The sequence below is a fragment of the Macrobrachium rosenbergii genome, chromosome 45 (assembly GCF_040412425.1).
Source record: "Macrobrachium rosenbergii isolate ZJJX-2024 chromosome 45, ASM4041242v1, whole genome shotgun sequence".
In the NCBI taxonomy this organism is placed as follows: Eukaryota; Metazoa; Arthropoda; class Malacostraca; order Decapoda; family Palaemonidae; genus Macrobrachium; species Macrobrachium rosenbergii.
The window spans coordinates 20,409,500-20,424,546 of NC_089785.1; the positions used below are offsets into that span (position 1 = coordinate 20,409,500).

The following is a 15,047-nucleotide window of genomic DNA, read 5'->3' on the forward strand; positions in this document are numbered from 1 at the left end:
CTCCTCCTCCTCCACCACCTCCCCCTCCTCCTCCTCCTCCTCCTCCCAGAAGGCTCGTAAACCCGGAGACAATGCGAGCATTCGGAAAACCACCGTCTCTCGCGCGCGCGAGGTGCCATCACTTAAGGAGGAGCGCTGGGCCGAGGGCGAAGGAGGAGGAGGAGGAGGAGGAGGTGGAGTGGAGGAAGAGGAGGAGGAGGAGGAGGTGGTCGGTCCGCTGGCTCAAAACTGGAAGCCGTCTGACTGCTCCGACTGATTTGTCCCTCCGTGTTTTAATGAACTTTATCGCCCCGCGCGACAACCTGATGGTCTTACAACGACCATTACCGCAAGCAATTTTTTTCCCGCTGTCTAGGTCAGGAAAGTTGCAAAAGAAGAACCACCTTTCAGAAAATAAAAAAGCTGGCCCAGGTTATTTTATGGGGGAGAGAGAGAGAGAGAGGGGGGTGTGGGGTGTTGGGGAGGGGTGTGTTGGATGGTGCCCTGGTCGGGGCGTTCATTGTTCCCGTGTTCTGTGTTCGGCACTTTATTTGTTTTTTCCTCATTTTTCCCTTTTCGTTGTCTTTTTCCACTGTCAGTTATTTTTTCGTTATCTTTCGCACCTCATTTTTCGAGTGGGTTTCGTGGCTAAATGGTGCAATACTTAACTCACGTTTGCTACGTCCGTGGATGGCTCCTGGCGTGTGGCCCACCGACCCACCCATCTGCAAATGGGTACAAGAGTCTGCTGAGGTCTAAGAGAGAGTCTTAGGGCCGACAACCTCATCCCTAAACGCTTGCAAATCTCTCAGAGGTTTTACCTTTATTTACATATATATATATATATATATATATATATATATATATATATATATATATATATATATATATATATATATATATATATATTTAATATACCAACATCCACATTGAAGAAATATTCGAATAGTATTTAACAGAAGGCAGTGAAATTTGGTTTGCCATATATTCATTTAGCTGGTAACAATATTAGATGACTGACACACTTTAATAAACACCTGATTTCTTTTATAAACTCGTATTTAAATGTAAACCTGTTAAAATAAGGATTTGTCAATAAACACGAGGTATTTCATGTCCCAACTCTGAACAATTGTCAAGCACTTGGTGCTCGTTGTTGCAAATATTCAGCCTTTTTTTTTTTTTAATCTCGACTTGTGCCGATTCCATAGGCATACGCCAGTCATCTTACACCATCCCCCCATAGGGGGCTAGCGCCATCAGTACCCCTCATGCGGTGCACTGTGGGCACTACTTAAGGTTCTTTGCAGCGTGCCTTCCTTAGGCCCCTAGCTGCAACCCCTTTTGTTCCTTTTACTGTACCTCCTTTCATTTCTCTCTTCCACCTTACTTTCCTCAACCCTGTCCTAACAATTTGATTCAAATTCAACTGCTCAGTTTTCCTTCTTACACCTTCCAAACCCTTTACTGTTAAACCGTTTCAGACGCTGAATCCTAAAAGGTCCCATTGGCCTTTGCTGACATAAGGCCAGTTTTGATGTAAACCAACTCACTGAACAGCTGTTTCTTTTGTACCTTTTTAAGTTAAGACAGTAAGAGAGGATTCCTACTATATGCAGCAAGCTGTGCAGTCCTGCACATTCAGCAGATTTTCAAAACACTCACTCCATCGACCCAGGACTGCGTTCGTTTCAGACAGCATCTCTTCATATCCATTTTTTTTATTCTGCGATGCATTTGTTGCTTAACCATTCTTCTTGAAGAACCGCTTTCTATTCTCCTCACAATTCTTGTTAATCCTTCATCCGTCCATCCCATCCAATTTCACTTGTATCTGCACATGGTTTTGACTGCTGTCATTGAACTGAACCTCAGCAAATCTCCCTTTTTTTTCCTTCACTAAAAATTTATTTTCTCAACCGCCACTCAAATATTATTTTCTTCATCCTATCGTTTTAAACCCGTAAACACTCCATGTTGCCCGTATAACTCAAAAATCTAATTCAAACATACTTCTCATCTACTTCTTAATCCTAGCCCTTAAGTTCATCCTCTCTGTTCATTACAGGATGTCATTTATTATATACATATATATATATATATATATATATATATATATATATATATATATATATATATATATATATATATATATACATATTATATATATATATATATATATATATATATATATATATATTTGTATGTATATATATATATATATATGTGTATATATATATTTTATAAATATATATAATTATGTATATGTATGTATGTAATGACTATCGTCAGTTGAAACAGTACACCCAAAAACGGACCATTTTCTTTGGTGAAAGAAAATTCAATTCAAAAAGAGCGTCAACGTCACAATGGGGAACTACAACGTTTTCACGGCTCCACCCAAACCCAGTCGAAATATACCTTTTTATTTGCCGAGACCAGCAAGTTTTATTGACGCACCCAAGTAAATATTGGCCGTCTCAGAATCTTCAAGGAAAATAATAACGCGTCGCCTTGTGTCGTTTATTTGTCTTCTCCTTAATAAAGCATTCACAATTGTAGCCTCATACAAATAAATAAATATATATTCCCGGTTTACATATATACATACCTAATTGCGAAGATATTTCTGGATATATATATATATATATATATATATATATATATATATATATATATATATATATATATATATATATATATATATATATATATATATATATATATAACATACATACACAAGCACCTCAGACTATATATATAAATATATATATATATATATATATATATATATATATATATATATATATATATATATATATATATATATATTCCCAAATTTGACTAAACTAAGGAAATCTTGATAGTTACTACCATTTTTGCCAAGTCTAACTAACCCACTGAGACTGGTTTGGTAGATTTGGCTTCCCATATTAATAAATTTTACTCAATATATATTATTTATATTTGCTCGCTAGACCTTGCATGATAATGATATTAGTAATAATTATTTCGTTTTGTTATAAGAATGCTAACGTAACAGGCCATTAACATAGCAAAATAATGAAGGCATTTTATAAGGCAGACAATAAATAGGCTCACAGGTGCTTCAACCCTTCCGACGAGCGAGTCGGTCATGTGTGCATCTAACTCACAGCATCTCTGAGATGTAAGTTCAAGCCTCCTCGGTAAATGTTGTTTATTTTCTCTCAGTGTCATGCATCACTGATTAATGATTTAATCTTCTTATCTATAACATTATTCTGTTCTTATCAATAAAGTGCTTCTTGGTTGAAGGAGAATGAATATACACCAGAATGATGTTTATTCTGCAGACTGTTGTTGGGTAAATTCTTTAGCATCACTCATCTAGTAAAACAGTTATACATTTCATGAGTTTTATTTGGAAGAACAGACACCTAGATATTCCTTTTTCCATCGGTGATGAGTGTTTGTACTGATGTGGAAGCTGTTGTTCGTAAGCATGGTAAAAAATTAGCCTTTTGAAAATTTTTCCAATAGAAATGTGTTTGTAAAATTCACTAACTCATTTTAATGGCTCTCGAGCGCTGTATTTCCCCCTGCCGCTCGCAACAGACCCCTCCACATCACTGCCTTTCCCTACCTCATCCCAGCCAACAAGTGTAATGGGTATTTATATAATACCATAAGCTCACTGCTCTTCACTCACTGTGAATAAGAGGAAACTAATAAATAATTTAAATAAGCCCTATATATTTACATATATTTGACAAAAGCCATTTTCCCATTATAGAGGAAGTATCATGAGAAGGTAGAGCCTTTTAGATGTCACCAAGTTGCTATGAATAAGGTTGTTAGTCCCTTGGCCCTTTCTTAACCCCAGGTGATGCTGGTACCTTTCATAGCTGTGTCACTGGATTGGGTGCAGACTGTACTCAAATCATGGATCTTGCTGTGTCACTGGTCTACCCCTGAGTTATGATACCCATTAATTTGTATTCTGAGATGACATAAGACACAGTGACTTGGAGGAGTCTGGTATGATAAGGTTTCATATGAGTAAGTGACCATAAGAAGCCCTGCTGGGTAGCCTTTTGGTGGCAGTAGGAGATCAAAAAGCAATGTCTCTCCCTCATTACAAAACTAACATACTAATGCTGTACACAAGAGTTCTTAAAATGCGTGAATGCCCTCTTGGGCCCCTACGTACTGCCCATGGAAAGTCGACGTCACTTTTCCCCTTGCCCTGAACTCAACCCTAGCCATTTCTTTCATGTCTTTTGCATCCAAAACCAGCAGGGCAACGTAGAGAGGGTCCGATTTGCTGAGCAGGGTAGACAGGACCACTCCATCGTCTTCTTCCGTGGCATCAGGCGCTTCGACAAAAACAGGCTCAGCCACAGCAAATTCATTTTCTGTGAACTCTGTCATCTTGCCTGTTTTGACATCCAGTTTTAGAATCCTCTCAAACTGCAAGTCGTTGCCTTTGGTGCCCACAGCGTAAGTATAGCGGTATTTTTTCCCATTCTTCTTGTAGTTAATCCTTGGCATATCCAAGAAATCTGGATGGATAATTTGTGTTGTGCAGTGGACAGAACCGTTTGCCTGTTTAATGGCCTTACAAGTGGTGTCCTTTATTTTGACCAGGTTCTCTCCAACAGCAGCCTTGTCGACGCCATTTAAGGGCATGACATACCTACGCATGGTTGAACCGTAAATAACTCTAGTTTCATCCGATGTATCTTTTTGCAAGTTTGCAATAAATAACATCTTCACAATCTCTCCATCCTCTGTTCCACACAGATCCATGACAAGGTTGCCATCTTCCTCATAGGCGTTGGTGTGATGGAATGTGGCAAATGCATCTGAGGTGTAGTGGATAGGCAGTAGTTGCCCAGTAGATCTCTTGACCACCCTGAACACAGTCTTCTCGTGTGGGAGCCACGTGAGAGAATCTGCAGGCGCTTTGTTCATGAACACACCGGACAGCACTTTGCCAAATCTGAACACTAACGGCTGCTCGACCAGGACGAAATAGTTCTCTGTGATGGCAAAGCTGTGGAAGTAAGAGGGACTTGTCCGTCTCAGGGGCGTCACAGAGGCTACTATTTTGGCACCTTCAATTTTCCCCATGGGCATCTCAACTATGTTGTAAGAGGGGCCCTTGACGCTCACGAAAGAAGAACCCATGTTGTAGACTGTTCCATCTGACTCGATGTGAGGGTGGGCTGTGGCCAAGTTTAGAGCTATGTAGTCATGTATCTTCACCTGAAACATGTGAAGTGATGTTAGATTTAACATTATTTGAAGCCGAGGGTATTGTATTTAACTGCAACTTTATGTAAGATTATCGCCTATAGGTCAAGTTTCTTTCGTAAACATAGATCTAAAAGACAGTGTCAAGTTATTGCCAGATGTTGATCCCTATATTTATTCACCCTTCACAAGTTGTTAATGTGTATATATACTTCTGTAATACCTCACTAAGTCGCATCTTACCTTCCCGACTGTCTCCAGCGTCTTCGGATCGATTTTCCTGACAATGGACGTCTCGGTCATGGCGTACATCTCGTCCGTGACCTGGCACACGCTGACGAGGCAGTTGTCCGAGATCTTCTTCTCGGGAGAGGTGAACATGCTCTTGAACCGCCCGTAGAGCGTCTTGCAGGGGTCCGGGTAGGCCGCCGTGCCGAACTCTGTCACCACTATGCGATTGGCGGCCGTGTTCTTGCGGTACGTGTCGCTGTCGAGGAAACGCGATCTGTACGTGACTCGTCCCGCGGAGATGCTGAACTGGTGCAGCATGGCTAGGGAGTCGAAGAGGTGACGGTACTGTGTGTCCCCGACCTCCAGCTTCCCAGGGCCGTTTCGTGTCAGCCTACCTTCCAGCCATTGTGGGATGGTGCCCCTGACCGTCCCTGGGATTTCCTCAGATGTTTCCTGAGGGGAGAAGGCGTGGCTGATAATGTGAACACTGTCCAGCAATCATCTTCCTAACATTTCTGAACTGCTGTTTGTTAATGGACACTTTCTCCTACCTCACCAAACTGATAGCCCCTTCTGCTTATTCCAAGTGAAGATGAGCAAGTTGTAAATAAAAATGACAGGTTTTCCCTTAAAGAGACATGGCTTAGTGGTAACCAAGTCCTACTAGCGGCGTTAACTTGAAAATTTGTTTTCTCAAGTACACTACGTCTTGCCTGGGCTCCTTGTTCTCTCCTCGCCTACATAGCTGATATTTTGTCTAGGAAGATTTCAGAATACACAACACAGAGTGACTGCTTCACTTTTTCTAATTTGAGAGGTCTTTTGCCTCTCTTAACTTTGCTTCTGCTGTTATTCTCCTAATTTCACTGACTATTCTCTTGTCGTAGAGACGTTACTACACAGCTCATATATACCTACACTCATGGGGCAAAATATGGGACCCTTACTGTTACTGATGCTCTCAAGATGGAATAAATTATTCAGCTACTATTACATGTTCCAGAATGTCATGGCCGTGGATCCAACATTGATCAAGTTAAATATCATGTTTAATTTTTAGAGGAATCCTATAGATAATTTTTTTTTCAGCAGAAACCACTGAATATTGATTTTCTATTTCTTTAAAGTAAACCTATGAAATTTAGGGTTTTGACTCAGTGGGATGTTTAAATTTGATAACAATGTTAATGCATGCATCCAGCATTGTAGATCTTGTCTTAACTTCAAACCCTTTTGGATCCTTCTACAGAATTTCTCCCACGCCCCACCCGTTCCCCTCAACCCCACCCCCCTTCCCTCCCTTCCCGTTTAAATCTTCAGTGTCTATTTCTGTCACTTCTTCGCCACTAATTCTCGTTAGACAGAACCAGGTTTGGTACTTCGAATGCTCCCGTTTCAGGATTACAGCTTTTAGTTTTCTGTAAAGGAAAACTATTGAGATGGCTATTTGCCTGCCCCCCCCCCGCACTTTTTCTCTCCGCCCTCAAATCTTAAAAACTACTGAGGCTAGAGGGCTGCAAATTGGCATGTTGATCATCCACCCTCCAATCATCAAACATACCAAATTACAGCCCTCTAGCCTCAGGAGTTTTTATTTTATTTCAGATTAAAGATAGCCATAATCGTGCTTCTGGCAATGATATAGGATACGCCACCACCGGGCCATGGTTAAAGTTTGATGGGCCGTGGCTCATACAGCATTATACCGAGGCCACCGAAAGATAGATCTGTTTTTGGCGGCGTTGATTATACGCTGTAGCTGCTGTACAGAAAACTCGATTGCGCATTTTTTACTTGTTTAACTTTTCTTCTTTCCCAGACATCCATCTTTTATTAGGCCATGTAGATTCACCTTGTATTTTGCTCTTTTATTTATACTTTTATCTATTTATTTTTTTTTATTTATTAAAATATTTTTTCCTTCTTTTACTAATTGATCTCTTCTATATATTTCCTGTTATCTTCTGTTACGTCTTTCTAATGAACATCATATTCTTTGGAAGCTTGAATTTCAAGTCAGTGACCCCTTTGATGGGCTTTTCTGTATGAATAGGTGTTTATAATAATAATAATAATAATAATAATAATAATAATAATAATAATAATAATAATTAGATGATCCGGTTTCAGATTTTTGTTATTCTTTATTCTTGTCACTTGATATAAATAATGAAGACTAATCGATAACTTTTCATAGAAATTTCGATTGGCAGATGGAATGGAAGGCTTACATCGACCAGTTATTATTATTATTATTATTATTATTATTATTATTATTATTATTATTATTATTATTATTATTATTATTATTATTATTATTATTATTATTATTTCAGAAGATGAAACCTATCTACAAGGAACAAGCACACCAAAGGAGCCACTGACATGAAATTCAAGCTTACAAAGAATGCTGGTTTCAACCTCCCACTGCAGCACCCCACACTGCAGCAGTAACTGATCATGATACAGAGCCAGCAATTTTTTCATCACCCTGGGGAAGGTTCGAACCAGCGGACCAGTGAATGTGATTATGATAATGATCTGTTAACAGTTGAGGAAAAAATGTTGATAGCTTTCACAATTTTTTTTAAAGCTCAACTTTAAGTCAAAGGTTAACTCATTGAAACCAGTTCGGTGAAATACTATCTAATTTTGTCAGTTTATTTCCTTCCTAAACCTTCGTGACAAAGTTAATATTAATTACTTGCATAACCAGTCATTTGGACAGTTAATCACTTTCATAACCAGTCATTTGGACAGTTAATCACTTTCATAACTGGTCATTTGGACAGTTAATCACTTTCATAACCGGTCATTTGGGCAGTTAATCACTTTCATAACCAGTCATTTGGACAGTTAATCACTTTCATTACCAGTCATTTGGACAGTTAATCCCTTTCATAACCAGTCATTTGGACAGTTCATCACTTTCATAAACAGTCATATTGGCAGCTAATCACTTTCATAACCAGTCATTGTGACAAACTGTCACCTTCACAACCAGTCATTTTGACAAACTCACCTTCACACCAGTCATTCTGACAAACTGTTATCTTCATAACCAGTCATTCTGGCAAACTGTCACCTACATAACCAGTCATTCTGACAAACTTTTCACCTTCATTACCAGTCATTCTGACAAACTGTCACCTACATAAGCAGTCATTCTGACAAACTGTCACCTTCATAACCAGTCATTCTGACAAATTGTCACCTTCACAACAAGTCATTCTGACAAAGAACCTAATATTTTTCACTGTTTCGCTACAAATAGCCTCAACCTGAATCGCAAACATCAAATGAAAAATGAGAGACTGTATAATATTTTGACAAAGAAAGAATTCTTCATTACCTGCTCACAGTTCCTGAGCCAGATACAGTGTTCTCCTTTAGTAGCCATGATTGTTAACCCTACGACAGCCCAGATCGTAATTTTTGTCCCTCTTCCTCATCCGACAGATCAACTGTGACTACAGTAGATTAACGATAGCAGACTGTTGCTACATGACGGAGAATTGCATAATGTGCTCTGGACAGGTACTTAAGATAAGATCCCAGAGCGCGAGAAAAACATTTAAGGTCGAATTGCACTATCTGTTACCTCTACTCTCTTGTTGTTAAATGATTTTGGGTTTCGTTTGTGTACGTTTACTCTCTTTCTCTCTCTCTCTCTCTCTCTCTCTCTCTCTCTCTCGTGAATATCCCTCTTCTCCTCTGAACCTTTTGTAGAGCTCCTATACTACCTTTCATGTTTCACCAATTCAGGAGAGATTAAAAACCGATTATGAAAGTGCTTTTGAAGCTGAACCTTTGGAAAATAATAATATCAATAGCTATCTGAATAAGTGCTTTGTCCTGAAAACTGTCACTGATAAGTCAGTGATTTAACTGAGGACAAACTGCCTTGGGACTAAGTCTGAAAGAGTTATTCAGGACTGACATCATTACAAACTGGTTTTAAAAATGATTCAGGAGTTCACAGAACTAAATAGATAAATATATAAAGAGCAGGTGGGTCTTCCCCGTCTCTTTTCTCTTTCCTTCTTCTGCTGTTAAAGCAATAGGTTTATAAACAAGGAGCTCAGCAGTTTCAGTTGAGCATTGCTAAAGGTTTACTTTATAACAGGTGCCATATTCAGCAGCTGAATAGGCGGTTGTTCTCAACCCTCGGGTGATGTCTTAGCCTTTGCTTTCCATAGCCTTTGGTTCTGGGTTACCTTGATTGAGGGTTATATTCATACAAACTTAGCCTTTCATATTTATTATTCTTATTGTCAGTTGTCTTCATTTGCATAAATATAACCATATTTATTCTTATTAGTTAATTGCCGGTATATACTTTCAGTATTATTTAATTTAGATTATATTATTATTATTATTATTATTATTATTATTATTATTATTATTATTATTATTATTATATTGAATTTGATTTTGTCAGTGGATTGTTTAGATGAAGCAGACCTTATGCCAGCGCGAACCCTCACCCAGAGGCCGCCCACAAATGTAGCAGAGTATTTAAGGGATTAAGAGGCCTGATGGGAACCTCTAGACTCGGCCCACCCAACCGAGACGTAGTCCATTTCCTTGTTGTTCTTTTCACTTTTTAAGTTTGATTAATAATTTACAAGTTCAAGGTCTTTCTGGTCCTCTCTTTCGATCTATAGTTTCTTAATGTGTCAGTGGTCCCTTATCTGTTTGGGCGCTTGAGTGCGACCTTGTGGGATTTCATAAATCACACTGGGTTGTACTATATTTCATAAATCAAATCAACCCAGCTGTTTTGAGTTATGAAATTTAGCCTGTAACGCTAAGCACTGGGGCGCTTCAGCCACTCAGCGTTAAAGACTGACAAGAAGGAGTTGAAATGGTTGGACAGCAAGATCAAGAGCACATAAGACTGACAAAAAGGAGCTGAAATGGTTGGACAGCAAGATCAAGAGCACTTAAGACTGACAAAATGAAGCTGAAATGGTTGGACAGCAAGTTCAAGAGCACTTAAGACTGACAAGAAGGAGCTGAAATGATTGGACAGCAAGATCAAGAGCACTTAAGACTGACAAGAAGGAGCTGAAATGATTGGAAGCAAGATCAGGAGCACTGACTGACAAGTTGATTGGACAGCAAGATCAAGAGCACTTAAGACTGACAAGGAGCTGAAATGGTTGGACAGCAAGATCAAGAGCACTTAAGACTGACAAGGAGCTGAAATGGTTGGACAGCAAGATCAAGAGCACTTAAGACTGACAAGAAGGAGCTGAAATGGTTGGACAGCAAGATCAGGAGCACTTAAGACTGACAAGAAGGAGCTGAAATGGTTGGATAGCAAGATCAAGAGCACATAAGACTGACAAAAAGGAGTTGAAATGGTTGGACACCAAGATCAAGAGCACTTAAGACTGACAAGAAGGAGTTGAAATGGTTGGACAGCAAGATCAAGAGCACTTAAGACTGACAAAAAGGAGCTGAAATGGTTGGACAGCAAGATCAAGAGCACATAAGACTGACAAAAAGCAGTTGAAATGGTTGGACAGCAAGATCAGGAGCACTGAAGACTGACAAAAAGGAGTTGAAATGGTTGGACAGCAAGATCAGGAGCACTGAAGACTGACAAAAAGGAGTTGAAATGGTTGGACAAGATCAGGAGCACTGAAGACTGACAAAAAGGAGTTGAAATGGTTGGGCAACAAGATCAGGAGCACTGAAGACTGACAAGGAGTTGAAATGGTTGGACAGCAAGATCAAGAGCACTTAAGACTGACAAAAAGGAGTTGAAATGGTTGGTTAGACAGCAATATCAAGAACTCCAACAAATAAAGGAGGAACTAAGAGAAAACCCCACAGTTGCACTAAGAAGTAATAGTTAACGAGGTTTGACAGATCACAATTTTGAAGAATGGAAGAGGGAATGAAGGTAAAGTAAAAGACTGAAAGACGGCCTGTGTGTTATTGAATATGGAGGATGAACGAGAAGTAAATAAGGGAATGGTAACGAAAGCAGCTGTCGAGGACGTAGGAAAGGCAATGATCAGATTGAAGATGGAAAAAGATGTATTATTTGGGGCTCCTGGGATGATGGCGCTTGACAGATTGGGGGGAAGGTTCATTTGAACTGTAGTGTCTATGGACGCCAAGCTTATAAAGTAGAAGAGGTTTGTTGAGCCAACTCTCCTTTATGGAAGTGAAGTGCAGATGTTGAATGCAAATGAAAGACATAAGGTTGAAGAAATTTAGATAAGTTGTTTGCACAGAAATGTTGGGAGATATGGGAGTAAGTAGAAGTGGTGAAAAGGATAGCATAAGAAAGCATTGATCAGAGGGTTTTGGGTTGGTTTGGTCATGCAGGAAGAATGGAAGACACTAAGAAATAGGCTTATTTCTGAAGACTAGTTTTTCAGCATATGCTGATCAGCCACTCATTGGAAATACAATGAAACAGAAATGCATAATGGTTCAAGCATGTATTTTCTCTTTACCTGCTTTTAGTTTTCTGAAAATAAAACTGGCTTTGTGCTAGCTTTGTCTATCTGTCCGCCCTCAGATCTTAAAAACTTCTGAGGCTAGAGGGCTGCAAATTTGTATGTTGATCATCCACCCTCCAATCATCAAACATACCAAATTGCAGCCCTGTAGCCTCAGTAGTTTTTATTTTATTTAATTTTAAAGTTAGCCATCATCGTGCTTCTGGCAACGATATAGGATAGGCAACCACCGGGCCGTGGTTAAAGTTTCATGGACCGCGGCTCATACAGCATTATACCGAGACCACCGAAAAATAGATCTGCTTTCGGTGGCCTTGGCTATGCGCTGTAGCGCTGTACAGAAAACTCGATTGCGCAGAAGAAACTCCGGCGCATTTTTTACTTGTTTAATCGTGTCATTAGTCTAATTTAACGTTAGATAACAATGTCCCCCCAATAGACAAATGGAGATTATTTTTTTAGCTAAGCACCTGAACAAACGCAAGAAAAAATCATCGCACTTAAACTTTTTCTAGTACCCAAGAAAAAAAAAAAGTCTTAAGAGCATGTTTTAGTTTGTTCTTCTCGAACCCACCTGAAATGGCGTTGCTTGTACAAAGGATACTAAAATTACCATATCTCCATGTCTCTTTCTTTGTGTGGTTTGTGTTTTAGCTTTCTGTAAAAGAAAACTATTATTGAGATGGCTATTTGTCTGTCCGTCCGCACTTTCCTGTCCGCCCTTAGATCTTAAAAACTAACGAGGCTAGAGGGCTGCAAATTGGTATGTTGATCATCCACCCTCCAATCATCAATCAGACCAAATTGCAGCCCTCTAGCCTCAGTGGTTTTTATTTTATATAAGGTTAAAGTTAGCCATAATCGTGCTTCTGGCAACGATTTAAGATAGGCCAACACCAGGCCGTGGTTAAAGATTCATGGGCTTCGGCTCATACAGCATTATGCCGAGACCACCGAAAGATAGATATATTTTCAGTGGCCTTGATTATACGCTGTAAAGAAAACTCGATTGCGCCGAAGAAACTCCAGCGAATTTTTTACTTGCTATTCCTATCAGTCCCTTTCGTGTTAACACTTATGAGACGACATTAATCAGGACCCTGCTTTTTACTTATTCATTTTTGTCACACCTTTTGTACCATTCCTTTGTCCCCAGTTTTAATGCTTGATTTCTGTAGGTTCTTCTTTTTACGAGCATTTTAGGCTTGCTCTTCACTTCCACAAAGAAGTTTATCGTTAATATTTCATATTTAGCTCCGAATGTAACCTTCAATTATTCTGCATCTTAAGCACCTCTCATTTGGTCAAGATCGGCATATGATAAACACTGACTTTTTTATGTAAACTCAAACTCCAACAGATCAGTATCATTATAAGTAGTGTCTTAATGCAGTTGTCGGTGATAACATTGTCCAGTCACCGATTATAAACGTCACCAAACAAATGCGAATTCTGTCGTGCAAAAAATAATTTATTCATAAAATCATTTTCCAACGCGTTCCTTGTAACTGTTAAAAGTAATTCCATTATCTGCGGGTACTTGAGGCATCGATTCCACTACGTAACTCTCGAGATTTGGATAATTTAATATTATCTCTTCCGATAAAGCTTATCGATGGAAGCTGTTGAACAGATAGAAAACATCGGTCATTAACAGTTATGTAAATAAATAAGAAAACGCGTATTTTCCTCGTCACAGCTTCTAGTTAATCAGTCATTGGTCAGAATTTGTACTGAATTACATGAACATCAAAAATTACCGAATTTATCATGTACAGATGACCTCTTCTTATCTGTGTAATAATACCACTGTTTTCTTCCTTTGGAGTAGCAGCGTAGCACCCTGCAGGCTACTACACCCCACATTTGCACTTTAAAAGCCTTGTAACCTTTTCTCTCAAACCTTATGTCCTTTATTCTTAAACCTCATAACCTTTGCTTTGTTCACAGACCTTTTAACTTTTGTTGTCAAGCCTCATAACCTTTGTTCTCTCACATGTTATAGCCTTTTTTTCAAGTCTCATAACATTTGTTCTGTTCTCAGACCTTATAAAATTTTTCCTCAAGCCTCATAACCCTTTATGTTCTCAGACTTATAACCCTTGTTCCCAAACCTCATATATCTTTGTTGTTCTCAGACATAACTCTTGTTCTCAGAGCTTATAACATTCGCTTTCAAACATCATAACCTTTGCTCTGTTCTCAGACTTCATAACCTTTTTTTCAAACCTCGTAACCTTTGTTTTGTTGTCAAACCTCATAATCTTTTCGTTGTCCAACCTCATAAACTTTGTTTTATTGTCAAACTTGATATTCTTTTTGTTGTCAAACCTCATAATCTTTTTGTTGTCAAACCTCCTAAACTTTTATTGTCAAACCTCATAACTTTTGTTTTGTTGTCAAACCTTATAATATTTGTCTTATTACTGAAATCTTGAAACCCATTCAACTTTTTGCAGCATTTTTTTTATTTTTGTCGGATATTACGCATTGTTTTTGGATGTGTTCTATTTTTCTCTTATATATGGGCATTGTCCTATATTGAAACTTGCTAAGTAATAATAATAATAATAATAATAATAATAATAATAATAATAATAATAAGAAGAAGAAGAAGAAAGGCAACATTTAAATGAATATCCTTTGCCTTAGACACAAAATAAAAAAGTTCATTGTGTTCTTCCTCACTTCTGATCTATGAGTTGTGAAGGAATAGTTAACGAAAGAAAAAGCAGTGAGATTCTGATTACCAAGAGACATAATTATGCAACTCTCCACACGAGGCCTTCCTTAGATATAGGTGAGGAAGGAGTTGTATGGATTCCGTCAGAATTAATCCGTAACCTCCCTTCTGCCAGCGTTACAAAATCAATATCTTAAGTAAACATCACTTTGACAAGGAAGGATTTCATTCCGTTCCTTATGGGGGCCATATCTTAAAGTAAAAAACAAAAACTTATTTGATTTTACTTATGAAAATTTAGGCTGTAACGCCAAGCACTGGGGCACCTTCGGACATTCAGCACTTAAGACAGTGAAAAGAGGGAGTTGGAGTGGTTGGACAGCATGATAAAGAGATCCTGAAAATAAAGATGAAATGAAAAGATCTAAATGTGG

At 38.6% G+C, this 15,047-nt stretch overlaps 1 protein-coding gene across 1 annotated transcript; it reads right to left on the reverse strand.

Moving 5' to 3' along the window:
* Positions 1–3,368: 3,368 nt before the first annotated feature.
* LOC136829755 (beta,beta-carotene 15,15'-dioxygenase-like) lies at positions 3,369–8,942 on the reverse strand. The gene is made up of 3 exons (XM_067088618.1): positions 8,801–8,942; positions 5,461–5,901; positions 3,369–5,229 (listed from the first exon to the last, which is right to left on the reverse strand). The coding sequence occupies exons 1-3, from the start codon at positions 8,846–8,848 to the stop codon at positions 4,135–4,137; spliced, it is 1,584 nt and encodes a 527-aa protein (XP_066944719.1). The 5' UTR covers positions 8,849–8,942; the 3' UTR covers positions 3,369–4,134.
* Between the last annotated feature and the right edge of the window lie 6,105 nt (positions 8,943–15,047).